Source organism: Jaculus jaculus, chromosome 13 (assembly GCF_020740685.1).
Source record: "Jaculus jaculus isolate mJacJac1 chromosome 13, mJacJac1.mat.Y.cur, whole genome shotgun sequence".
NCBI classification, from domain to species: domain Eukaryota; kingdom Metazoa; phylum Chordata; class Mammalia; order Rodentia; family Dipodidae; genus Jaculus; species Jaculus jaculus.
The window spans coordinates 46,698,949-46,724,920 of record NC_059114.1 but is presented as its reverse complement, the minus strand read 5'-3'; the positions used below and the strand labels follow the sequence as shown (position 1 = coordinate 46,724,920).

General features: G+C 53.7%; 1 protein-coding gene across 4 annotated transcripts in view; it reads left to right on the top strand.

Annotated features, from left to right (window-relative positions):
* The window catches only part of Cxxc5 (CXXC finger protein 5), a 33,555-nt gene that overhangs the window by 5,761 nt on the left and 1,822 nt on the right, over nucleotides 1-25,972 (top strand). For 3 of the 4 annotated variants that reach the window (XM_045132821.1, XM_004652431.2, XM_004652432.2), the window contains exon 2: nucleotides 24,496-25,547. In XM_045132821.1, coding sequence (XP_044988756.1) covers nucleotides 24,651-25,547 — 897 coding nt within the window. In that variant the 5' untranslated portion in view covers nucleotides 24,496-24,650. Of the gene's footprint in view, nucleotides 1-21,421; nucleotides 21,525-24,495; nucleotides 25,548-25,972 lie in introns of all 4 variants that reach the window. The other variant, XM_045132820.1, reaches the window with a different exon arrangement.

Sequence of the window (25,972 nt, the reverse complement as noted above, 5' to 3'; positions counted from 1 at the left end):
TGACTGGGGCCTCCATAGGCTCCACCCACCTCTTCTTCAGCTGTGGCTGGCTACCTTGTTTTGTTTTGGTTTGGTTTGGGTGTTTTTCTTGTTGAGCTTGTGCACTTACTTTCGTCTTGTGGGTTGCATATGTGGAGGTCAGAGGAGAGCCGTGGGTTTCTGTCATCTCCACCTGAGTCACAGTCTCTTTGTAGCTGGCCCTCAAGTTTACAGGGATTCGCTGCTCTCCACCCCCCCCCCCCTTTCATTTTGCCACAGGTACACAGGGATTTCACATCCTTCATGTGGAATGTGGAAACTGAAGTCATCATGTTGCATAGGGAGTGCCTTCGCCCATTGAGCCATCTCCTCAACTATGTGTGTGTACATACATATGTATATGTGTATATGTATATAATTTTTGAGATTATTAGTATGTAGCCTGGGCCTGTCTTAAATTTCCAGCAATCCTCCTGCCTCTGATCATAGAGTGCTGTAGAATATACAGGCTTATGCCACCACTACCTGCTGTGACCTCTTTTTTATTTTATTTATTTTTAGCTTTTCATGTTATAGGTGACAGTCCTAGGAGACTGAGCACTCTTCTACTGGGATACCCTAGTGTCCTTTTTTGTCCTCACCCAGAGAAGTATGGATGCACACTAGTACTCAATCTATCAGACTTGGCACCAAATCTTGGCCGTGTTACAGTCTAGCTAGCTATATGACATATGAACAAGTTATGCTGTCTCTGCCAACCTGTTTCCTTATCTGTGAGTGGGACAGTATTGGCTACTCCACAAGACCAGTTTTAGGTGCACACAGGGATGGTTGCGTGGTACAAGGCATGTCTGCAGTGGGCTTATCCACAGGCTGGGCAACCAACAAGCGTTGGCTTTGGCTTTCTCAAAGAAGGGTCTCACTGTAGCCCAGACTGACATGGTGACAACTTCCTATCCCAGTGAATTTGTGACCTTGGCTGCATCACTGTCCTGCTCTGAGTTTCTACAGTAGACTGACAGAAGTGGCCTCAGGTATGCAGGAGGATTGGATGCTGGCCACTACAGGTTTGCCATGCGTTATTTGCCCTCCTTTACTTACTTGTTTATTTTTTTTTTTAATTTTTATTTATTTGACAGAAAGAGAGAGAATGGGCACACCAGGGCCTCCAGCCACTGCAAACGAACTTCAGACAGCATGCACCCCCTTGTGCATCTGGCTAACCTGGGTTATGGAGAATCAAACCTGGGTCCTTTGGCTTTGCAGGCAAATGCCTTAACCGCTAAGACATCCCTCCGGCCCCCCCCCTTTTTTTTTTCTTTGACAGAATGGGTGCACCAGGGCCTCTAGCCACTGCAAACTCCAGATGCATGCACCACCTTGTGCATCTGTGGGTAGTAGGTAGTCCAAGTTGTGTCCTCAGGCTTCATAGGCAAGTGCCTTAACCGCTAAGCTATCTCTCAAGCCCCTCCTCTTTAAAAAAAAAAAAAAAAACATTTGTTTATGAGAGAGGAGAGAGGGACAGAAAGAGGTAGAGAGGATGGGTGCACCAGGGCCTCTAGCCACTGCAACCAAACTCCAGGTGCATGCGCCACTTTGCACATCTGGCTTTATATGAGCACTGGGCAATCAAACCTGGGTTGTTAATCTTCACAGGAAACATCTTAACCACTGAGCCATCTCTCCAGCCCTGCCCTCTGCTTTTTTTTTTTCTCTCTCCCTCCCTCTCTCCCTCTACGTCTCCCCTCCCCCCCCTCTTTCAAGGTAGGGTTTCACTGTAGTTTAGGCTGACCTGGAATTTACTGTGTAGTCTCAGGGTGGCTTTGAACTCATGGTGATCCTCCTACCTCTGCCTCCCAAGTGCTGGGATTAAAGGCATGTGCCACGCCCAGCTTTGCTTCTCTTCCCCCCGCCCCCACCCTCAATACCAAGCCTGGGGTAGGTAGGGTTGGTGAAGACACCAGCTCTGGAAACCAGACTTGCTGGTTCAGCTGGGCTGTGAGGTACAGCCTTCCCTCCCTGAAGGTCTCTGGAAAGTGATAGTTTGGCTAAATCCACCCCCCCATTCCCCACAACCAAAGGGGAAGCTGAATGTCTACCCCTCCTCCCCCAGGTGCCCATGGCAGCCACTGTGTTGACAGGCCTCCTGGCTTTCTTGCTGGGGTGGCTAGCAGCTTTGGAAAACCGCTGTGCCCAAGCCAGCCTGAGGGAAGAGGGAACCGCAAAGGGCTTCCTCCCCTCACCCATCCCGGCAGCCCCTCCCTCCCTCGCCTGTCCTCTGTTGGACTATGACAAGAGGTGGAGGCAGCCTTCCGCCTCAGGCTTCCCTTGTGCTTACTGGCTAGTCCCCTGCTTTCTGTGACCTCTGTCACTCACTGGCCCCAGGCTCTTTAATATTTCATGGCCCTTCAAGCCAGCCCCCTGCCCTAGCCCACATGGCCCCCTTTGTCTGCCTGCCACCCCCCCCATCTCTGTCACTGAATTACTGACCCAGAGGCTGCCTCTGCCTTCCCTCACTACTCCCTACTGCGTCCACCCCATCGCCTTCCCTGACCTGCCTACCCCACACCTCCGTTGGTGACGCCTTCCATCTCTCATACTCTCTCCCCTTTTCTGACACCTCTGGCCATCTCCTTGCTCTTTTCGTCCATTTTCCTCTTTTGTTGGTCTCTTCCTTCCCAATGGAACAGAAACCGTGGCAACTAGCAACTGGTCTGCCTGCCTGTCCTTGAGACCCTCCGCCCCTTCTTACCCCCTTTCCCCAGATGGGCTGGCTGTCGTGAGAGCTGGTTTTATTTATTTTTCTGTTTGTTTGGGAAGAGGGCAGTGGCAGCTCTGGGCCCTGGCTGCCGCTCTCTGCCTAGAGCAGCGGGCAGGCAGCTGCGCTGGCCTCCCAGGAATGTGACTGGGACGCCCCGCGCTATATTTACTTCCCTCCAGCTGCTGGCCCCAACAGGGCAGAGCCAGGCCTGCCCAGTGGCCCCCAGGGAGCCCAGTATTCACCCTCCCATCTGGCAGACCCCACATGGCCCTTGGAGCCAGTACTCCCTCCCTTACCCATGACCTCCTCTGACTTCCTCAGGTTCACTTGACCTGCCAGCAAGAACACTTGTTTGCCATGCTAGAATGGGCATACAGTGAGGGTGCTAGGGGGCCTGGTACCCAGCAAGCTCCCTCACCCCCACTCAGGGGCCTAACCTAGACCCAGGTTCTAGGCTTCTCTGCACTGGGCCTGGTCCTTTGGCTGCCACAGTCCCTCAGCTCTGCTGATCATTGGCTGGGCTGAGGTGGGGGTGCAGCCAGAGAGTCTGCTCCTGGTTCCTCATACAGGCCCATGTGCATGCTCGCATGCGAATGTGTGTAGAAAGACTCCTTTAGCCGTGAGCATGTTCTGGATTGTACCTTGGAGGCAGGGCCATGCCTGCTGCCACTGACCCTTGCATTCATCAGGTGCTTACAGGGTTGTTTTGAGCCCACTCCTTGCCAGCCTTGCAATGGGACGTGGCAGTGATTCCTGTCTTTAGCCCGAGTGCCTGGCATCAAGTGTTAGAGAGCTTTTGCTGCTGCTCTCCTCAGTCAGTGCCCCCGCCCCCCGACTAGATTACTGATATATTGGTTGATCTGTTGCAACAATGGCCATTACTAGGGGGCAGACATTTTTGTCAACAGCTTTCTTGTCTTTGCTGCATTTAATAGCCACTGTAGCCCAGGGAGCTGGGTGTTGTTTAGCATTCACAGACACAAATGAGGAAACTGAGGCTTGGAGAATTTATGACTTGGCACTGACAAGTAGGGTTGAGTATGGGCAGAGCCCCTGACAGGCGGTGAGAACATGAAGACAACCAGGGCTGGTCACAGGGTTATTTCCTACACCTTCCTCTCAGTACCTGGAACACGGAAGACCCTCGCTGAATGCTCGCAAAGCATCGGGCTTTTCTCTGCTCTCCTCTGAGAGAGCTTCTCCAACCTCTGGTACTGGGTCTGACAGGAGGCACGGGAGGCGCTGGTTGACCTCTTGGGTGAATTAATGAATAACAAGACCACTGGCTGTAGGCTGAGCACACTGGTATGTGGACACCTACTGGCTCAGTGGAGAATTTGGGGGAAGTGAAGTAAAGACAGGGCTAAGAGATGATACCAGACAAACAGGCTGCTGGGCTGAACCAGTAGAGCAAGTTATTTCTTCTCCTTGGACCTTAATGTTTCCATCTGTCAAGTGGGCTTGGGAGCCTTTTGTCTTGGCTGACTGCCAGCTGGCCTAGACTTAGGCCAGCCAGGGAGGTGAAGGGGGGCTGTGGTGGGAAGGAGGAAGTGGTGGGTGGTGAAGACAGAAAGATGAAGAGTAGAGCTTGGCTTGGAACCTGAGAAGCAGTGAGACCAGCCCTGACCTGATAGGAGCCCTCCCTCTGAGCTGCAGGAGGGGAAGACAGACTCATAAACCCCCAGCCACCCACTCTTGCTCCAGCACAAGCTCACTTCCTGACATCTGTGGCCGTTAGTGGCCATGTGTGCCAGGGGGAGGTGGCCTGCCCCCTGGGATTAAACTGGCTCCTCCCTGGGCCCATAACCCCCCCCCCCAGTTTCATGTCATTTCCTGTTGACCCTAATGCAGAAACCCAGCCTCTCTTCTGCCTAGTTCGCCTCCTCAAAAGCTGTATGGGAAGTTAATTTACTGGGCCCAGAGTAGGAGGTAGCGGTGGCCATAGCCCCTTCCTGAGTCTGTCAGATCTAGAATTTTTTTTCCGAGGTAGGGTAGCCCAGGCTGACCTGGAATTCACTCTAGTCTCAGAGTGGCCTCGAACTCAGGGCAATCCTCTTACCTCTGTCCTTTCCCCCACCCCCAGTACTGGGATTAAAGGTGTGTGCTACCATGTCCAGCAGGCGGATCTAGAAATTTTTTTAGTGACAGGAATCTACAATCGTACTCCTTGCAATGGAAGGACATTTATCAGGTTTTTTGTCATGTTAGGATTCTAGAATCACAGAAGCGTGAGGTTTTCCTGTGGGAAGAAGCATGAATGGTCCTGCTCCAATCTCCTGTTTGATGATAGAAGACATGGGAGGGGGACTTCCCTGAGGTCATAGAGCCTAGGAGCCCTCGGGTGACATGAACCCATTCCTGGGATAGAAATGTCAGTTCTGCCTGTAGGGGTTGGGCTGTAGGCCCAGCCAGGCAGCTAGGAGACATAGCTGGCCTGCAGGCACAGGAGGGGTCCTCTTTACTGTGGCCGCCTACCGCCTGCTGCCCACGCTTCCCTAGGCACCAGCGAGAGGAGGAATTGCAGGCTGTTGCTTCCAGCGACAGCAGGCAGGGCCGGGCGGCTTCCCAGCTCCCCCTCTGACTCATGGCTGCCTGCAGCTCCCCTCCCCTGGGGGCCTCTGCAGCCCCATCTGTGCAATGGGGAGAGGAAGCTTTATTCCTGCAGTGTGGTGTCACGGGGACAATAAAGCTGGGATTCTTCCCGGGAAAACTGGTATAGCTGGAGAATAGTCCAAAGAGCCCTGAGACATTGGCCTTAGCTCTCCCAGAAGTCTGCTGGAGGGAAAACTTGTTTCCTGAGCAGGCACTATGGTGGGAGATGATGGAGTGGATAGCTAGGGGAGGGATGTGGACCAGTTTCTCCAGGAAAAACATGGGATGGGCTCCCTCTTCACCCCAGTGTACTTACCTGCAAAACGGAGCATGTTATCCATTGAAGGCCACCAGGTAGTGCCTACACTACCTGGATGTGTGCTGGATGCCAGGGCAAGTGGCACATGTACCCAGGAGTGGGGAGTCCTTGGCTGCAGAAATGGGGTGGGAGTGTCATTGGGCCTCAGAGTTGACTGAGGGAAGTCAGGACCTTACTAGCCAGGCGATGGCCAGCGGAAAATCCCAGCTGTTCTCAGGAAGCATTTCCTCTAGATCAGTGAAGGGTGGAAATGGCGCACGGGCGCATGTACACACACACACACACACACACACACACCTCTGGTCCACATGAAGTCATCTCGACCTGGCAGCTGGGTGAGGTGTGCCCCCCACACCATATAAGGGCTGGAATGAACCCTTATAACTGTGGTGAGGGGCCGGAGTGGCCTGGCCATGTCCAGATTTCAAACCGTTCCCTGAGGTCTCTTGGTGCCGTCTGCCCTGTCCTGAGCTGCCACTGTGGAGGGTGACAGATGCTGTCTCATTGGCCTAGGGAGGCCTCCAGAAGGTCTTCCTGAGGGGGGGGGCAGTGGGGTCTTAGGCAGCTTTCAGCAAGCCAGGCTGACTTATAGTGGTTTCCCCTGTCCGTATTACCTGGCCAGGGACCAGGGATGGTGCCTTGGAATTGTAGCCAGAACCTCCTGCCCTTACTTTCCACCCACTGCCCATCGAGCTCTAGTGCCTTCGCATCCCTGTCTTCATCTGCAGAACCTGCCCCCCTCCCCAGGCAAGGAGGAGGCTCAGTGGGCTCAGAACAGCAGGAGCTGCTCAGCCAAGTATTTGCAAGAGCTGTCAGAGACAGACAGGCACGTGGGGAATTCAGTGCATGTGGGGCTGGGGAAAGTGGCGGGTGAGCAGAGGTAGGAGCTGGCTCTGCCTCCCAGCCTGCTGAACTCTGGGGATCACTCGCGACACCCATGCAGGTACCTTCTGGCTACCCTGGATAGCATCAGGATTGAGAATGTGCCTACACTGGGAAAGGGGACACCCTATCCTGGGGTTCAGGCCCAGGAGATGTTCTCTGGTATAGGGAGAATCCAGACAGGAATCCTAGATGTTCCTAACTGTGACCTCCAGGAAATAGCAGAATAGCAGTTGTCCATCTGTCATCACACACACACCCCACCCTGCAAGGAACAGGCAGAATGGGGGGGACCATGTTTATAACCCTAAAGGCACTTGGGGTGCTGTGAGGAAGGAACTGCAACCCTTGTAACTGCTATGCAAGGACCCCAACTTAGTTGCTTTTGTGTTCTACTCTCAATAGCTTTTATAAGGCAGGATGGAGCCTAGAGCTTAGTAATATGTGCTGTTTTTTTTTTTTTTTTTTACAACTGAGAGCCCAGAGAGGGGCATGCACTTGCTCAAGGTCACATTGTTAATTAACTACCACTACCTGGCCTTCCCTCTATCCTTAATGTGGGTGGGGCTAATGAGAAGAGGTGAGCTTTGGGGTTTGTTGGGAAGGAGGGACTAAATTTAGTCTGCAGGGCCAGGGCCCCTGGGAGCAGCTGTTAGGGGGTGCACAGACAGAGGCCTGGAACTGCATTTAGTCTGGACAGAAATATCCTAACCCCCCTCCAACCCACCCACTGGCTTGGGCAGCCAGGCTGCGGGTTTGTCCCCTGAGGGGCAGCTTGCCTGGGCCTGGCGGCCGGCGGGACACGCAAGATGACCCGATAGGCTTTTCCCAGATCAGGTTTCGATGAAACAGGAACCGGAGCCGTGGGGGCCAGGACAGCCAGAGCCTGGGGGGCCAGGGCAGCTTTTCTCGCTGCCTCCTCTCCTTCTGATGCAGCCTCCCTTTCCCAGAGGCCTGGGGAAGCAGCAGGTTATTTATCAAGCCAGCTTCCCCGCCGCGTCTGCCCGCCGCCTCCCCCCACACCTCTTGTGCTGGCGGCCATGAGCCCAGCAGAGCAGGGTGAGCTGGGCGGGCGGGTGGCGGGATTAGCTCAGGAGACATGAGTCACCCCATCCCCAGCAGCCCCCCCCCCCCAGGCCCTGTGGCCTAGCAGGCAAAAAACACTCACATACCCCACAAGCAGCCCAACCAGGGACGCACAGGACAGGCAGTCATAGCATACCTAATTCCACACGCCCCAGCACGCCCACTGACACGCGTGGCACAGACTTAGTTACATATGTGTGGGCGCCTAAGAAGTACACTCACTGTAGGCCTGATATACATGAACACTGACACACACGTGGGCAAAGGGATATAGGCACAATGACACATGGGCATGCTGTGTCCATGTCAGGAAGCTACTTTTGACCTCACGGACCCTGTGCAGTGTTGCATCCTGTCGCAAACTCAGGCAGTGGTGATCCCCAGGCCATGGCTCACTCCCAGATGAGGCTGTAGCAGCGGCCAAGAACGCTTACCCAGCAGAGCCTGCTGCGCACATCAGGTCTCCGCTCATCCCTGTTTGAGCCTCACACAATAGAGGCCTCCCCTCAGCCATCTTGCCTTCTGCTTCTGTGGGGTGGAGGGGGATCCCCCCTCATTACCAGGCTACTATGGACCCATTTGGGGGCCCATATCCCCCACGTGTAGAGCTCTGGCTCAGGCAGAGTAAGTGGGGTAGGTAGGAGGAGAAAAACCAAAGAAAATCCATTTCTCCAGGAGTGCTGTGTGGCTGGCTGGCTCTCTCCCCACTCAGGGTGGGGTCCATGAGAGATGCGGGCATTCCAGGGATTGAGGGAAGAATGAGGCCTCCCTGGTGAAATGGGCTGTGTCCAAGGAGTCTTTCTGTGCCCCCGCCCCCCCTCCCAAACCAGCCCTTGAGATTCAGGATTTGGCTAAAGCTCTGCACAATGAGCACAGGGCTGCGCTGGCCCAACAGCAGAGCCTGGGCTAAGGGGTTGGTGGGATGCCCTTAGGGGTGTCTAGACCTTTGCCTCGGGCTTGTCTTCTTACCTCCTACACTAAACAGAAGCCATAGCCACTTTTTCTACAGGAGGAAAATGCCAATTTCATATGAGAAAATGGAGTCAGATGGAGTGATGGTACAGTCATGAAAGATTTTGACACTGTTGCCTGACACCCAGACTTCGGATCATTTGGGGGCCACGCAGCCTCCCTGACACAATGGCTGTGGTCAGGAAAGAGTGAGAGAGGGACCTAGGCGGCCTGAGAAGAAAGCTGCAGTCCTGACTGCCCAGAAGACTAGACACAGCTCCCAAGCCAAGGACCCTGGTTTCGTTATGCCCTGCTGTGTCAATGCCAGTCTGCCCCCACCCTTTTTTTTTTTTTTTTTTTTTTTTTTTTTACCTTTTGGTTTTTTCAAGGTAGGGTCTTACTCTAGCCCAGGCTGACCTGGAACTCACTATGTAGTCTCAGGGTGACCTCGAACTCATGGCAATCCTACCCCTGCCTCCCAAGTGCTGGGATTAAAAGCATGTGCCTCCACACCCGGCTTCTGCTTCTCTTGTTACCTCATTTCTGTCTCAGAGCTCCAGAACCTGAAATAAATGGTGAGGGTTGAGGGTGTGCTCAGTGGTATATTGAACACTTAGCATGTATGAGGTCCTGATAGCAAGCCGTGCTTGTGAGTTGTAGGATGGGGCTATGTTCTCACCAGTATTTCTGAGCCCCCCTCCCCTTGCCAACCTCATGGTTGTTCTACCACAGCTGAGAATTTTTTGTGGGGTGCATGGCATTCTGCAACAAGGCTCCTTAAGTAATCTTGGACTTGTCTATTGCTGTTCTCAGATGGGAAGATGCTGAGGTGGCAAGTGAAGAGGCTCCTCCGCTGGGTGACAGGAAAGGTGAAGATTGTTTGGCCCTGGTGGGGGGGGGGACCTAAGGTCCCTAATAAATCCCTGGAAGCTTTAGTTCACATCATGGGAAGAAAGAAAAAAGCTACCCATAGTTTCGAAACCATTCACACAGCAAGGCCATGGCAAGTTAAATCTGAGCAGGGCGGTGATGGGCTTTGCACATACCTGTGTGGCAGAGCCCCGGGAAGGGAGATCTAACAAGTGCTATCATAGAGCAAACATGGAAAGGCTGGCTGGAAGTGTAGGTGTGTTCTTCCTGTGGCCCGAAGAAACACAGGCCCAACCAGCTGGCATCACCCTCCTTATAGTCTTCAGACCTTACCACACTCATTTCCCAGGGGTCTGCAGAGTAGAGGATGGTAAGTGCTATATTTGGAAGTGGGGGAGGGCTGGGGATCGATGTGAGGGATTAGCTCAAGGCAAACTGGCAGGACTGTGGCTGGAGCCCTGGTCATCCAATACCCCTGGCCTGAGCTGGCCTCGGTACTCGCTCTTAAGCTGGCAGGTGATGACTATAAAAACAAGCTGACTCTGTGTGTACGGCTTCGGGTCTGTGATCTCCAGGACCCTGGTGGTTGGGACTGTCCTTAGCTTCATTCCAGACTAGGGCTTGGGTTCAGAAAAGCTGAGCAGCTTGTCTGGTAGTCCCTAGGCTAGATCCCCTAGGCAAAGTGGGGATAGGAATTTTTACTCCAAAGCCCAGTGGGGCCCTTTCTGATCTGAACCCATGCCTCTGAGGGGAGGGACTCCCCTGCCCCCAGAATCACACAGTGAGTCCCATTTGTAGGTGAGACTGCTGACCTTCCTGCCTAACCAAGGAGGGTGGACACCTGTAGGGATGTCGTTGCTGACAAGTTCTGGAAACTCCATTGCCAGGCTACCTGCTCAGAATTACACTCCTCCTTCCGCCATCACCCCTTTACTCAGGGGAGTAGTTGAGAAAGTTCCTTGGGCTGGAGAGATGGCTTAGCGGTTAAGCGCTTGCCTGTGAAGCCTAAGGACCCCTGGTTCGAGAAAGTTCCTTATGCAAATGCTTCCTCTTGGGAACACTGGGGCGGTCACAATGATCCCCCATCCTCTGATCAGTTTGCCACTTAGCCAGTGAGAGCACCAGGCTCCATGTGTCCCATGGAGAATCACTAAAGGCGCCCAAGTTAGGCTGACTTTGCTGGAGGCTGGTCCCCACCTAAGATCTCTTCCTCTTCCTGGTTAGTTTCTTTGCGAAATGGCTGAGTCCCCCTGATCATCTCAATGTATGGGGAGAAGAAAAAGAAAACTCATAAGCCCTGTGCTGGCATGCAGTTCTGAAGGTGCCAGAGTTGTACTAATTTGGATTTAACCTTCACTGACCAAGCTTGGTGACCTTGACCATTCATAGCTTCTCCCCCCCCCCCCCCCCCCCCCGCCCCAAGGTCCTCATCTGTGAAATGGGAGAACCATGTTGCCCCATGTCTTTGGGCTGCTGTGAAGATGAATCAAGACTCTATGGACAGAGCACCTAGCCAGATAAACGGTGGTAACAGTGCCCCCCTTCCCCCACCCACTTTGTCTTCCTGGTTCTTGTCCCTCCAGCCTTGGTCTTAAGGATTCTGGGAAGGAGACGGTGCCAGCCTGCTGGCTCAGCCGCCTTGGCCACTGACCTTCAGAGCACCCAGGCTGTCGAGGCCGCTTGACTGCCTGCGGTGGGGAGCACCAGCCAGCTCCTCGCCGCCCGCCCCAGCTCCCACTCTCGGCTCTCCTTCTCTGCGCCTGTGTGTGAGCTAATTAATCTCAGCCCCTTTGGGAAATTAGAACGCCGCAACCACGGCCTCCTCAGCCTCACAGCGCCTGTGCTGCTACTGGGCCATGCCAAGACCCGCTGCGGTTTGGGGTATCCAGGGTGGGAGGTGGCAGTAGTAGGATGAGCTGAGCAGGTCATGGTGCCTCCCTGAGAACCCTTCCTTCCTGTTTGAGGGGCCACTGGCCTCAGTTCCTCCCTTCAGTTTCCTTCAGGATACTAGGCAAACTCCCTGTCACAAAGAAACAACCTATTGTGGCCTCTCAATGGTCCCTAGGCTGGCATGGTCACCTCTCACCCCACACTCTACCTCATTGTGTGGTCTCCTTGCTCGCCCAGCTGGGGCTGGTAGAGACAGATGTAATTATGGAATTTTGCTTGGGAAATTAATTTGAAAAAGTTAATTAATTGGTGGTTCCAGAGGTGGCAGGATTCACGCCCTACTGGCCTTGCTGACGTCAGTGCTGACCCATGAAGATGTGCCGCTTCCTGGACAGGCTCTGGAAAATGACCCCAGTGACCCAGCTAGGCAGCCCTGGGACAGGTAGATGGACAGTAAGGAGGAAGGGTACCATGTCCTGGCCCAGGGTAGGTACTTGGCATGATTTGTTGACTAGACTGCTGGAAGTGTCCTAAGGACTTTGCATTTGTGAGTTCAGCCATCAGTAGCTTCCACAGTGCACTGATTCCATTGTTTTGAATGCCTAGCCAGTGGGGTGCAGAGTTCCCAGTTTTTTCAAAAGGGACACGGTCAGGACCTGAATGTCCTCAAGCCTATAGACTATGGGTGAACTATTGAGACAGGAATGAAGTTAGGCTGTGTCCTCCAGTGGGGTGTGGCACAATACCTTAGTTTTCCTCCTACACTGGCGAAATCCCACAGGCAGCCCTGCTCCTCTTCAGTGCGGTACGTGGGACTCTGTGTGCCTGTCCTACCCCATCCTATCATTTCTCCTTAGAGGATGTAGCTACCATGAGACAGGATGCCTGATGCCCCATGTGTACCAGGGTGCACAGCCTCCCTGCAAGGTCAAAGACCACAGTTTCAGCTGTACCAAGGTGTGGTTTCTGGGGAAACATGAGCAGCCTTTGTCCAGAAAAGGGAATGGCCACTGCTGGTGGGAAAGCAGGGAGCCAGTTGGGCCTGTTGCCCTGGGGGTTTCTGGGTGAAAACCTGGTGTTTTTGATTGAAGCAAAGGAGCCCAGAAGCCAAGAAGGGGGGCTGCTTGTGAGGCATCCAAGAGAAGCACCCCCAGAATTTCCAGGGACCTCACTTCCCACTTGTGAAGAATAAAAGTGAATGTCATGGGCCATCCTGAGGTCAGCCTAGACTAGAGTGAGACCCTACCTCAAAAAAAAAAAAAAAAAAAAAAAAAAGTGAATGTGCTGCGCTAGGTACTTTGCATCCTATGTCAGTCTGATGTGATTTGTAGTCTGGGTTTCTTCAACGTCCAACCCCCAGTCTTGAGTCACACCCACTTCCCTGATATCCTATGGCCTAAATCTGAGGTTAGAAGGAAATCTCACCTTCTCCAAGAAGTCTTCCCTGCTGCCACCCTGGTGCACAATAGCCTAGAAGATATGTTTAGAGTTCTTTGTGTATGAACTGTTAAATGTTCCTTTGAGACTGGGAGCTCCCTGCGGGGTGGCATTCACATCTCTCCCAGTATCAGTGCCCAGCACTAGGTTACCAGCCTGTAGGTAGATCATAGGGCTTCTGTTCCTGTTTTACAGATGTGTAGATTAAGGACCCGTGCTCTGTCAAGATGACACAACACAGCCTGTTGAGTATGTGGGTGTAGAGCCACTTGGTACCCTCATGCTTCCTTCGGACCTCAGGAGGGACTGGACCATTTATAAATGGCTTTTGGGGTCCTGGTGTTCAGCCCTGAACCTTGTGCTAAGGGCTTGGAGAGTGGGTTCTGTCCTGAGACAGCCCGCCTTAATCTCTCTGCCCCTCAGTTTCTTGTAATAAAGCAGTACCTCATCCTGGGGTGCTTGGGGCAGGGGATGGTTAAGGAGATAATGCCCCTGTTGTTTTTAACCACTGCCTGGACCTGGTTAAAGCGTCTTAAGTGTTGGCCATTGTTATTACTAGTGGTGCTGCCTGGCTGTTATCACATTCATTCCCAGGGCCCCAGCAGCTGGGGTGGCTGGGCCGGGATGCTGAGCTCAGGTCTGCAGAAAAGAAGTTGCCATTCCTAATTAGCTCCAAGAAGACAGCCTGGTTTGAATTTTGCTGCAGGGTCCCAACTGACCAGGGCTCCCCATCGCTTCTCTGCTGGGGCTGGATGCACTGTCCCCTCCTTGGTCTCAGGTAGGGGGCTGGCCCTAGGCGAAAGCTTCCCCCAAATTTCCCTGGCCACTCCCACCACCTCCCAGACCTCTGGGGCCATGAATCATTTATGAGGCAAAAATGAAACCAATTAAGGACAAACTTTGAAAGCCTCTAATTGCTGCGCCTGGTGGCACCGAGGAGCGAGGGGCGGCAGGCCTGCTCGCAGTGGAATCTCCTCGGCCCAGGCCCTCTTCCCAGGCTCCTGCCCGCCGCTTCTCGAAGCTCCGGCTCCCGGCCGGCCGCGGACGTGCCTGCGCGGCTCCTGGCAGTCGCCGGGCGCCCGCTTGGTCCCTGGCCGACTAATTAGGCCCGGCTCCCTTCCGCGTTGCCCGCTCCAGGCCCGAGGTGATGGCGGCTGAACCTGCCCTTCTGGGGCCTGTGCCCCAAAGCTGGCACCTTTCAGTGGCCGGAGTCATCTCTGCTCGCCTGGCTTAGCTCAGACTGACCCGGAACACCCTGAATCCAAGCTGGAGCCTGGGGTCCACACAGCTCCAAGGGTGTTGGGCTCTGCTTGGCTCTAGGGTACATGACAGAGTTGCGTATTATAGCCTGAGGCTGGGTGGAGACATAGATGAGAGGGAAGCTGGGGGACTGTCAGGGACAGTGTTGTGTTGCTCATGGGGCGTTGCATTGGCAAGTAGGGTCCCACAGCGGTCAGCTCTACCACAAATTGCAGATTCTTTAGCGTCAGTTTCCCTAGTCATAAACGATCAGGACTGGCCAGTTTTCTCCTGGATTTGGGGTGAGGAGAACTGGATTTGGTATTCCTCCCTCCCTCTCTTGGGGGCTGCTAAGAGGGTGGAGATCAGAGCCTAAACCTAGCAGGGGTTATTCACTGCAGTGATCCAGGGGTGCCAGTCTCCAGGCCTGCTAGCTGTGCTGGGGGCCATGAAGGCCCTGGGCACTCAGGCACGCTGTTTGCTGAAACAGAATTTCCGTGCTTGTGTTTTTCCATAATTATATTAGCAGGTGGGATTTTTCCTCGGGGAAGCAGTTTGAGGGGGAGCACCAGGGCTGTGTCCCCGCCCGTTCCAAGCGTGAGCTCACACTCTGCTCTGCCTGCCCGCCTGGCGTAATGATTTTTTAATTATGCAGCCAGTGATCGGAATTGCTAATCCACCTCTAGCCCAGCATCCCCTGCTGCAGCTCACACCCCAGCCCTTTGCCGTCACCCCCACAATTGGCCATGCCCAGCCATGTGCCCATCACTGAGCACCAGAGGACCTGACCATTAAAGTGGGGGAGAGAGGGTAGGTTAGGAAGGGTGGATGATAGAGGCACCTTTCCCCATCTACAAGACACAGGGCTTGGGGTGCTATGGCCTCCTTTGTCCCCTACCCCACCCCTTGTCCAGCATACCTTGCATTGACCTGAACAGTTGTGACAGGGAGTGCAAAGAGATCAGTGACCACCCTGGAGAATATAGCCATACCTATTGCAGGAACATTGGCCCATCCCTCCCCTTGTGTGACCCCAAGGCATGTGCACACAAGCATTATCTTTGTCCCTTTCACACCTCCACTCTTAACTTTGCCTCCCTTCTCCCCACATATCAGCCCCACAGCTAAGCAGTAACACAATGGCCAGCTCTGTGCTTCTCAGGTTAGCCACACCTGAAGGCTGGGGCAATTCTGGAGGCCCCGTGGCCGGCTCCTCCATTCACTGGGAGACCGCCCTACCCCCCCCCCCTTGGGAGGTGAGCTGAAGTCTTCCAGCTCCAGTCTGGTGGTGGGCGGCCTGTGGTTGGCCTGCTAGAGTCTCCATCGACCCTGGCCTGGGGAAGCTGGGGGGGTGCTGCGGCACTGTGGCGGCGGGTGGCGGCGGTTCCTCTCCAGGCGCCCAGCTGTGGCATCTGTCAAGGTCAGATAGCGAGTCCGGAACCAGCCTGCTCGGCCCCATGGCCCCTCTCGCCTCATTATTTTTGTGTTCCGGGGCTGCGGCGACACCTCCCTCCTTCCCTCCCTCCCCTCAGCCTCCTGCCTCCCCCATGCCTCTGTAGGGAGGGCCTGCCATGCGGGGGCTTTTGTTTTCCAGTTTTTACCACACTGGGGCCAGGCAGGCGGGTAGACTGGCCAGAACTGTTGAACCTTGAACAGCGGACCAGACAGGTGCCTCCCTCGTGGATGGGGGCTGAGTTGTCAGCTAGTAGAACAGTGGGCTGGTTTCTCAGAGGAACAAACCGAACCTGGGTGCAACCCAGCCCCCATCCCACCCCAGGCACACCTGTGGGCAACTTCCTGTTTTTATAGGGACCCTACCAGCTGGCCCTGTTCCTCCCCCACCATCTCCATGCCACTCGGGCTCCAAGACAGCTCCTGGTGAACATACTGCTGTTCTCACAGCTAGGACAAGTTAACACACAGAGGCCAGAAAAACATGCAGGGGCCCACCCACCAAGGAATCCACCATACTTGTGTACCACAAGGGTGGCTATCTACAGGCATTCAGAGGTATGGCAAGCATGCCTCTCTGTCTTTCACACAGGGAGCTCATGTAGGCACCTTCACTTGCTCTGGTATATAAACCCATGTGTAAGAAGGGTGACTTGAGACTTTACATATAGCTGGGCAATAGTCACAGTCCATCAGACATATGCTGGCACCCAGCATACAGTTGTCTGATGTGCTCCATTCCCATGCCCCTTCCTTTCCCAGGTGCCCTGTGTTTCTTGAACAGTTACATACCCAAGGGGCTTTTATCCCTTGAAATGCTGGGAAGACATCTCTGTGCCCTGTGTGTTCAAAGCATAGCAAAGAGCTGGTTGGCAGATGTACTCCCCACCCATGTGGCCAATAACACCAGGATGAGGTGGAATGAGGGTGTTGCTCCAGGTGGGTCATGATGGGCTACAAGCATCAGGCAGGCCAGAGCAATGACAGCCTCTGCTTAGGGTGCATAAATGTTGGAGGAATGGGATGTGGGCCCACTACAGGTCCCCAACGTCTCTGGTACAGCCATGGTCATCCATCCATTGCCCCCTCCAGCTGTGGACTGCTGTGGCTGTCCCTGGAAGGGGGTAACTGGAGGCTTTAGTGGTGGCTTGCACACTCTCCCCCCCCCCCACAAGGAAACTCAAAACCTTGGGCCAGCCGGGTGGCAGGTTGGGGCAAGCACAAAGAGGGCCTCTGTGCGGCTCGGCTGGGCTGCCCACAGGATTCTGGGGGAGGCAGCAGGAGCCAGTTTCCGTCCCGTTCTGCTTCCTGCGGAGGCCGCCGGAATGCCCGGAGCTCTGGCCCAGCCTGTCCTGTCCAGCCCACCCGCAGCCCCTTCCCCTGGATTTTGGGGTACAGCTGCAGATTTCTCTGCAATGGTGCTGTAGTGTGATTTTTTTTTTTTTTCCAAAGCTTAAGAGCCACCCAAAACTTAGAGGTTATCTCAGTCTGTGAGTTGATCTGGGCCTCACCCTTCAAAGTCTCATACTCTGTATGCCTGGGAAGGCCTTGGCCAGTGCTGGAATGCCAGGTGTTGGAGTCATATCGATCTGGCTCTATCACCTACTAACCTTGTGATGTTAGCTAAAGGGATGTAGAGAGAATTCATTGTAAGTGTATGTGATGCAATGCTCGGCATAATGCTCCTTGCCCCACAAAGCTGTGCGCCCTCCGTGCACTGCTGGGTCTTCTGTCCAGGTACATCCCCACCTGCAAATCCTATCACTGACTCTGGCTTCATGTCATATCGCCCAAGACTTGCTGGCTAGAGAGTCACTATGCACATCTTCCTTTCTCTATCTTCTAATCCATAGTGCATGGGAGCAGGGCTCCTGCAGCTTGGGATGAGGAGCAAAAGCCATTCTCCATCCTACAGAGGCTCAGTGTTGAGAAAAAACTTGGTCAAAGTCTCCAGTGCCTAGTTCCAGTCTGTTGACCCCTGTTTTCTACGCCTGTCCCTTCCCCCCATAAGAGCCCTGGAAGGATTGAACCCCCTCTAGTTCCTTGGCTTAGGTGTCTCTGGGCTGGCCTGCACTATCCTGGGATGCGGTCCACTAGGAGAGAGGCTCTGAGAATGTATGTGGGCTCCAGTCTCAAATAGGGGTCAGCTCAGACAGCACAACTCTGGGAAACGTTTATCAGAAGATCTGGAACCCCGCAAAGGAAGGGTATCCTTCTGTCTTCATCCCAGCCACTTTTCAAATTGCCTTCTTTCTTTTCTGAGGTAGGGTCTCACTGTAGCCCAGGCTGACCAGGAATTCACGCTGTATTCTCAACATGGCCTTAAAGTCACCAAGGAGTGGAGTGCTGGGATCAAAGGCGTGCGCTGCCACGCCAGGTGTTGTGTTTTCTTTTCTTTTCAAATTGCCTACTTTTTAATAAAAAAATTATTTGTTTGCAAGGAGATGAGGGGAGAATGGGTGTGCCAGGGCCTCCAGTCACTGCAAACTCCAGATGCATGCACCACTCTGCATTTGGCTTAATGTGGCTATTGGGGAAGTGAACCCAGGTCTTAGGCTTTGCAGGGAAGTGTCTTAACAGCTGAGTCAGGGAAGAGCTCCATTCACATTAGCTGTGATCATTGTGGTCCAACATGGACACATCAGGACCAAAAAGTCCTGATCCTTTGGCAATTAAAGGGGTGGAACCTGGCCCAGAGTAGGTGTCAATAGATAGACATCTTTACAGGTATCTTGGGTTCTGTACTCACTCCCTACAGCCCAGGTCAGCATACTTCCTGCCCAGGGCCTAGATGTGTTTGTCCAAGGATAAGCAGGTACCACCTTGGACTCATTATTGGACATCTGCAGAGCAGAAGAGAAGCCTGTATATACAATGTATATACACTGTATATATAATGTATATACACTGTATATACAGTGGTCCTCTCCAACCTTAGCACCTCAGCCAAGGGTGGTGCCTATCCCAAGAAGAAGGGATTTAAGAGAATCCAGTCCATGGGGTGTGGTCAAACGTATGCAGCACCTCCTTTTCTTTCCTTAACAGTTGGTATTGGGTGTTAATTCTTGAGAAGCCCCCATTGGTATCAGGGGCATGTCTCACTGCATCCACCTTCTGTGGGTGCTTTTGTGGTCACTATGACTTAACATGTATGTCCTTCTTGTACTGGGTGTGTGCCCTGGGCTCTCCATCTTTGGCTGTACTTCCGTAACCCCTGTGTGTGTCTCTTGGGCCCCGGTGGGCTTTCCCCCTGAAAACTCCCCAGGCTCAATCATAGAAATCAGAGACATAACTCCCTCCTCTCCATCATCACTCAGCTTGTTTCAATCACCAGAGCCAACAGCCACCCATCCATCTGTCCACCTTACCTCCTTGAAGGCCAAGTTAATCAGCCCTCTTCCCAAAGCCATTGGAAGGCATATCCAGAAATGTAGTGTGGGGAAAGGTATGCTGAGCCAGTGTATGCTCTGCAAACCTGGCCCTAGCAGGCCAGAGCCTCAGGATTAGTCCAGGACTTCTTTCCTCAGGCAGGCAAGGCCTGGAAGACTCTTCAGCAACACAGTAGAGGAGGGCTCTGAGTGGTACTTGCACAATTTTAAAAATGCGTATTCAGGGCTGGAGAGATGGCTTAGCAGTTAAGGTTCTTGGCCTGCAAAGCTTAAGGACTCAAGTTCAATTCCCCAGTACACACGTAAGCCAGATAAACAAGGTGGCCCATATGTCTGGAGATCCTTTGCAGTGGCTAGAGGCCCTGGAGTGTGTGCATGCTCTCTCTTAGAAGTAAATAAAATACTGCCCAGTGGCGCAGGAGGCAGAGGTAGGAGGATCACCGTGAGTTCAAGGCCACCCGAAGACTACATAATGAATTCCAGGTCAGCCTGGGTTGGAGTGAGACCCTACCTCGAAAAGCTTAAAAAAAATAAATAAATAAAAGCAAATAAAATATCAAATACTTATTCAAAATTCACTGAATTATAATCTGAAACTGGGTGGCTTTTGTACCTTTATGTAAGGTAGATCTCAATGCTCTCTAAGGACTTAATTCTGTGGGGCTGAAAAGATGGCTTAGCAGTTAAGGCACTTGCCTAAGGACCCTGGTTCAATTCCCCAGCATCCACATAAAACCAGATGCATTGGGTGGCACATGCATCTGGAGTTCATTTGCAGTGGTTGGAGACCCTAGGGCGCCCATTCTCTCTCTGCCCTCTTTTCTCTCAAATAAATTAAAAGAACGTAATTCTGGGGCTGAAGAGATTGGTCAGCAGTTAAGATGCTGGCCTGAAAAGCCTAACAACCTGGATTTGCTTCCCCAGTATCCATATAAAGCCAGATGCACTAAGTGGCACATGCATCTGGGGTTTGTTTGCAGTGGCTGGAAACCCTGGGGTGCCATTCTTTCTGTCTATTCTCTCTTTCATTCTCCCTCTCTCCCTGCCTCCTTTGCAAATGAATGTTTAAAAACATAATTCCATAATTCTGGGCTGGGAAGATGACTCAGTGCTTAAAAGTGCTTGCTTGCAAATCCTGGCAGCCCAGGTTCAAATCCCCAGTACCCTAACTCAAAAAACAATATGTGCATCAAGTGTGGTGGCACACACCTTTAATCCCAGCACTTGAGAAGCAAAGGTCGGAGGATCACTGAGAGTTCAAGGTCACCCTGAGGCTTCATAGTGAGTGAGACCTTACCTTGGGGGAAAAAAGAAACCAGTCCATGAATCTGGCATTTGTGACGGCAAGAGATTTTGGCATGCCCATACATACACACATACATTTTAAAAAACAATTCTGAAGGCTAGGGAGGTAGCTCAGTGGTTACAGGGGCTTGCTTATTTGCTTGAAAAGCCTGCCAGCCCAGGTTCAATTCCTCAGCCAGACACAAAAAGTGGCACAAATGTTCATTTGCAGTGGCAAGAGGCCTTGTACACGTGCAAATGAATTTTATTTATTTGCAAGCAGAGAGAATGGGCACATTGGGGACCTCTAACCACTGCAGACAGCTCCACGTGTATGCACCACATTGTGTATCTGGCTTAAGTGGATACTGAGGGCTTGAATTCAGGTTGTTAGACTTTGCAGGCAAGTACCTTAGCCGCTGAGCCATCTCTCCAGCCTTTTCCCAGTTCTTCCTAATGCTTTCAGCCATATACCCTCTAGTACCTTCTGTCTACCCGACAGTAAGGACCCCTTACATCCCTTGGTCCCCTTCCACATCTCATACTAGTTCCTGGAGCTATCAACCCCACCGTCATGTACTGGGCCAGCATCTGTGCCCTTCACTGCTCCCCCTCCTGCAGCACAGAGAACGGGTGGGGAGGGGGTAGCACTGCTGAAGTAGATAACGGAGGGAGAGGCTCAATCCAATACCATCCACTCCCAGAATGTGACTTCCTCAGTCTCTTCCCTGCAGGGTCCAGAACGGAGCCTGCTTGGGGTGAGGTGAGAATACTGCCACTACCTCTATTGACCTCATTACCAGTTGGCATTATGATGTCACTGACCTAGCATTCCAGGTTCTTTCTTATGTATCTCCAAGCCTCCAGGTGGGGACAGTCCTGGAAGGGGGGTCTGTGTCAGCTTGCCTCTTAAGCACAGAGAGATGACAGGCATGGTAACAATATAGGGGGGGCAACATGGCAACTGGGTCACCTTGCCTTGGGCTAAGGATAAGGAACAGGCTGTGGGTTCATGTTCTGCCCTGGCACCTGTTGACGTTGGGCTGATAGCTTGAACTTCTATGTGCCTTAGTTTCCTCTCCTCTGAAATTGGTTCCTGTGTCCACATGCAAGACATAAGAACACTGAGGTGCAGTAGGTCCTCAGTAAATGCAAGTGGAAAGAATTAAATGTCAGCCTTGGTTCCAGGTTGAAAGGGCCAAAGGTCTGTGCTTCTGGGGTTAGAGATAGGAAGTGACCCATTGCCAGCAAGTAGCCACATTTGTGACTAACCCTGTCTTCATAACTCAGGCCAGGACTCAGCCACAGGAGGCTGTGAACTCCATAACCCGGGGCTGAATGAAGCAAGAACTTGGTGTCCCCGTGTCTCCTCCTCAGGCTCAGGCTGGACATGGTGGGTCTCGTTAGATATCCCCGCATCTCCCTGTTGGTCCCATCACCCCACTGTACCCTTTGACCTCTAATCTTGACCCTCATCTTCACCTGGTTTCATCTCCCTGAGCCACTCCTGAGTTGTGTCAACATGCTGTCCCCACCACCTGTCTCTTACTCGATCCCCACACCCCCTTTCCTCCTCCCCAGCTCTGTGACTGGTTCCTTCACCCCTGGGCCCTGTCCCCACCCGTCAGTCCCTGGTCCCAGCTCCCGGCTGCCCGGCTCCTGCATGGACAAAGGGGTCCTTTGTGGGCTGACCGAGGCTGGCGGGGCGGCGGGGCGCTGGCTCCGCATTGCTGATGAAACGGAGCCCTTTGTTGTCCCTCCTTAGGCGCAGTATTTCTTTTTGGGGGCTGGATGCGTTCCTGGCAGGGCCGATGATGGATGCGCCTGCCGCCGCCGCCCGCCTGCCCGCCAGCTTTCCCTCCCGCTCATTGCCGCTCCGCTTCAACGCAGCCCCAGCTCCTCCCCTGCTGCCTGGGCATTGCCAGGCTCTTCTTGCCTGGGAGGGGTGGTTGCATACCCTGCAGTAGAAGGCCAGGGACCTAGGAGAATGAATGTCACCTCTCTGTCCTCCCCTCCTGTGCAGATGGGGCCTGTGGTCAGGTCTTTTCCCAACATCTGAAGAAGGCAAGGCAGGAGCAGAAGCAAGTGTGGAACAAGCTTGGGGCTTTGGCCCTGTGGCCAGTCCTCCCTGAGTGTCCTACCCCACCCTTCAGTTTCTGGGGCCGACAAACCAGTGTTCTGCCTATAGGACCTGTTTAGTGACATCTCTGTCCCAAGCTCAGTTATATCCCAGAACTTATGGGCCTGTGTGTGAGCAGGTGGTCTCAAAGCAGGAACTAAAAAGTAGAGGATCAGAGAAATTCCAAAAGGGGACTAGAAATGAATAGGACACGAGGTCTATTCCAACTCAGAAACCAGAGGAATGGAGACAAAAGCTGAGGCTCAGTCCGAGCAAGCACCAGCCCTGAACCATGCCGCTTGCTGTGTTGGATGGAGCTGACTTCTAATTGACCTGCCCGCCCTGCACAGAGGCAGATCCTGGAGCTGGGGGAGGGAGGGAGAGAGGGAGGATGGGAGAGCTCAAGCAAGCAAGAGCAGCGTTAATGCAGCTATCGATTTCTGCCACCAGCCAGCGGGCCTTAGAGGCGGGGGACACACTGGCAGCTCCACTCCTGTCACTCCAACCTGCAGACCCCTACCTCCTTCCCCTTGCCTTAGAGCTGGACTGCCTTCTCGTGGCCCAGGTCAGGGAAGTTAAATCCAGTGAGCAGGAGTTCAAAGAGGCGACTTGCTTTCTGGTCCCTATCTTGCTAGACCTGTGTTTTGTACGGCCTCCACCAAGGGTCAGTGATGCCTGGAGGGGTCAACCGTCTCAGAAGCTGGTCTGGAAGGGTCCTTGAAGGTGAATGGAATGGCCCCCTTCTTCTTACCACATCCCTGACCTCTGACCCCCTAGCCCTCCTAGGTCCGTCCTGGTCAACTTCCTCTTCCTCGTCACCCATCTGCCTTTGCTAGTAAGGAGCCCTAGTGGACTGGTGTCCACTAGGGAGCAGAGGAGGGGATGTCTGTGGGTCAGCAAGTCTCTCAAGTCTCCTCTCCTAGAGCTCTTCACTTGGCCACATTCCCCAATCTTTCGGTTCACTCCTTGGAAGTCTGAGGAAGAAGGCTCAGTGTGCTCCCAGCCTCTGTTTCCCTCTAAATGCAGGGGTTGCACTAGCTAATCTTCTGGGATAGGCTGAGTGGCCAGGTCAGCCATGCTGGGCGATGGGGTTGTCCGGGGACAAAGATCCAGTGTGTTCCCACCCTCAAGCCCAGGGCGGGACTGGGTTTACCAGATGTGCGCCTCCCCCTTGAGCCAACAGCTGCTCAGGGGCTGGAGTCTGTCTTCCTACCCCTCTCCTGGGGAGTGCAGGCCAGCAGGAAAAGGAGGCCAAAAAGCTACAGCTAATGAGGAAATTGTCACCCTGCTTGGCCTGGACCTGCTCCCCTAAGCTAAAGGGCTGGTTGTTCACATGGCCTACTTGAGGCCCAAGTGCAGCAGCCCATGTCCTGGGGAGGGCCCTGTCCATCAGAAGTGTGGAGGTGACCAGAGGACATGCTTCTTGCGTGGCTCCACCTGCAGGCTGTGTAAAGCGTCTTCCCCGTCTGCGAAGCCAGGACATAGCCCAGCAGAGACCTATGTAGAGAACATCGCAGGGTCTCAGATGATGACTTGTTTGGGAGCTGTGGGGAAAGTGTGTGTGAGCTGCCATGTGCACGAGTGTCCTCCCAGTCCTGCAGGGGACTTCGCTTGTCCTTGGGCCTGTGGCAGGAGGTTAGATGTTCCTTGAAGTAATTGTACTCCTCTGACGGACTTTGGTTTAAGCAAACCTGATTCCTGTACTTGCAGGACTTGGGAAAGCCTTGAAATAACTGGTGTTGATTAGAAATCTTCAAAGGAGAATCGGAGGCAGCTTCCTGGGTCTTCTAGTCTCTAAACCTCACTCCCCTCTGAGGAGTAAAGGAAAGGAGACAAGGAAGTGGATGGGAGGTGGTTAATCAGTTCTCCAAGGCTAGTAAACGTCACAAAGTCACAAACTCTGCTCCACTCTCCCAAGGATGGACCGACCACCTTCCTTCAACTGGGTCCTCCTGGACCCTTGCAGAGCAGATTTGCACCGGAGCCACCTGGCATGAATTTATACTATGCGTCTTGGTGACCATGTGTCTGTGGGGCTAGGGATTCTCCTAAACCTTATTTTCTTACTATAAATTAGAGATTAGCCAGCCACCACTTCTATGCCTCTTCTGAGTCTTAAGTGAGATAGTACAAATAAGAAAGACTTACGACACTTAGCACCTCACCAGGCTTATAGTTGTTTCCATGGCAATACAGGTGGTGACAGGAAGGTTTGCTGACCCTTGTCCCCTTTCTTTTCCAACAGAGTAAAGGCACTTCCACGTGGACACCTGACCATGTGCCTGTCCTGAGTGAGGCCCACCAGGCATCTCTGTTGTGGGCGGCAGGGCCAGGTACTCATCTGTGAATCCCAGCAGTTGGCTGCTTCCCCAGCAGTGGGGTCTGGGCCTCGGCCCCACCATGTCGAGCCTCGGTGGTGGCTCCCAAGACCCCGTCGGCAGTAGTAGCAGTAGTAGCAGTGGCAGTGGCCCAAAGGCAGGGTCAACAGACAAAAGTACAGTGGTGACCGCGTCTGCACCCGCTGCCACGGTGGATGATGCCCCACCCCCTGAGCGTCGGAACAAGAGCGGCATCATCAGCGAACCTCTTAACAAGAGCCTGCGCCGCTCCCGCCCGCTCTCCCACTACTCCTCCTTTGGTGGCAGTGGTGGCAGTGGCAGCATGATGGGGGGAGAGTCTGCTGACAAGGCTGCCGCAGCCGCCGCAGCCTCCCTGTTGGCCAATGGTCATGACCTGGCGGCGGCCATGGCGGCGGACAAAAGCAACCCTACCTCAAAGCACAAAAGTGGCGCTGTGGCCAGCCTGCTGAGCAAAGCAGAGCGGGCCACGGGGCTGGCAGCCGAGGGACAGCTGACACTGCAGCAGTTCGCACAGTCCACAGAGATGCTGAAACGTGTGGTGCAGGAGCACCTGCCCCTGATGAGCGAAGCTGGTGCTGCTCTGCCCGACATGGAGGCCGTGGCTGGCGCGGAAGCCCTCAACGGCCAGTCCGACTTCCCCTACCTGGGTGCTTTCCCCATCAACCCAGGCCTCTTCATCATGACCCCGGCTGGAGTGTTCCTGGCTGAGAGTGCGCTGCACATGGCCGGCCTGGCCGAGTACCCCATGCAGGGAGAGCTGGCCTCTGCCATCAGCTCCGGCAAGAAGAAGCGGAAACGTTGTGGCATGTGTGCGCCCTGCCGGCGGCGCATCAACTGCGAGCAGTGCAGCAGTTGTAGGAACCGAAAGACTGGCCATCAGATTTGCAAATTCAGAAAGTGTGAGGAACTCAAAAAGAAGCCTTCCGCTGCTCTGGAGGTAACGGCGCCATAGAGGGAGGTGTGCGGGCTCTTGCATCTGTCTCACAGTTCAAACCTACCCCCAACTCCTGGAGCCCACCCACCTTTCCTGCCTGGGCAAGTATTGAGGCCCTGCCAGCCTGGAGCCTAGGGAGCCAGTCTAGCTACGAGGCACCTGTTCACTCCCCTAAAACTTAGAGCCACATCTTGAGATGTCCAGGCAGGGCCTTTTATTCCCAGTGAAGCCCCAAGACTCTGATACCCCGCCTAGGCCTAGGACAGGCTCTCAGATATATCCTAAAGCATCCAGTATGTGACCCAAGATTCTGTTGCTGTCACCTGCTCCATATTAAGGGTTCTGACCCATTCACCCTGTGGCCTTGAGGGTAAGCCCTTTGCTCATCCTCCCCAGAATTTAGTCTTTCCTCCAAGGCCAGTCAAGAC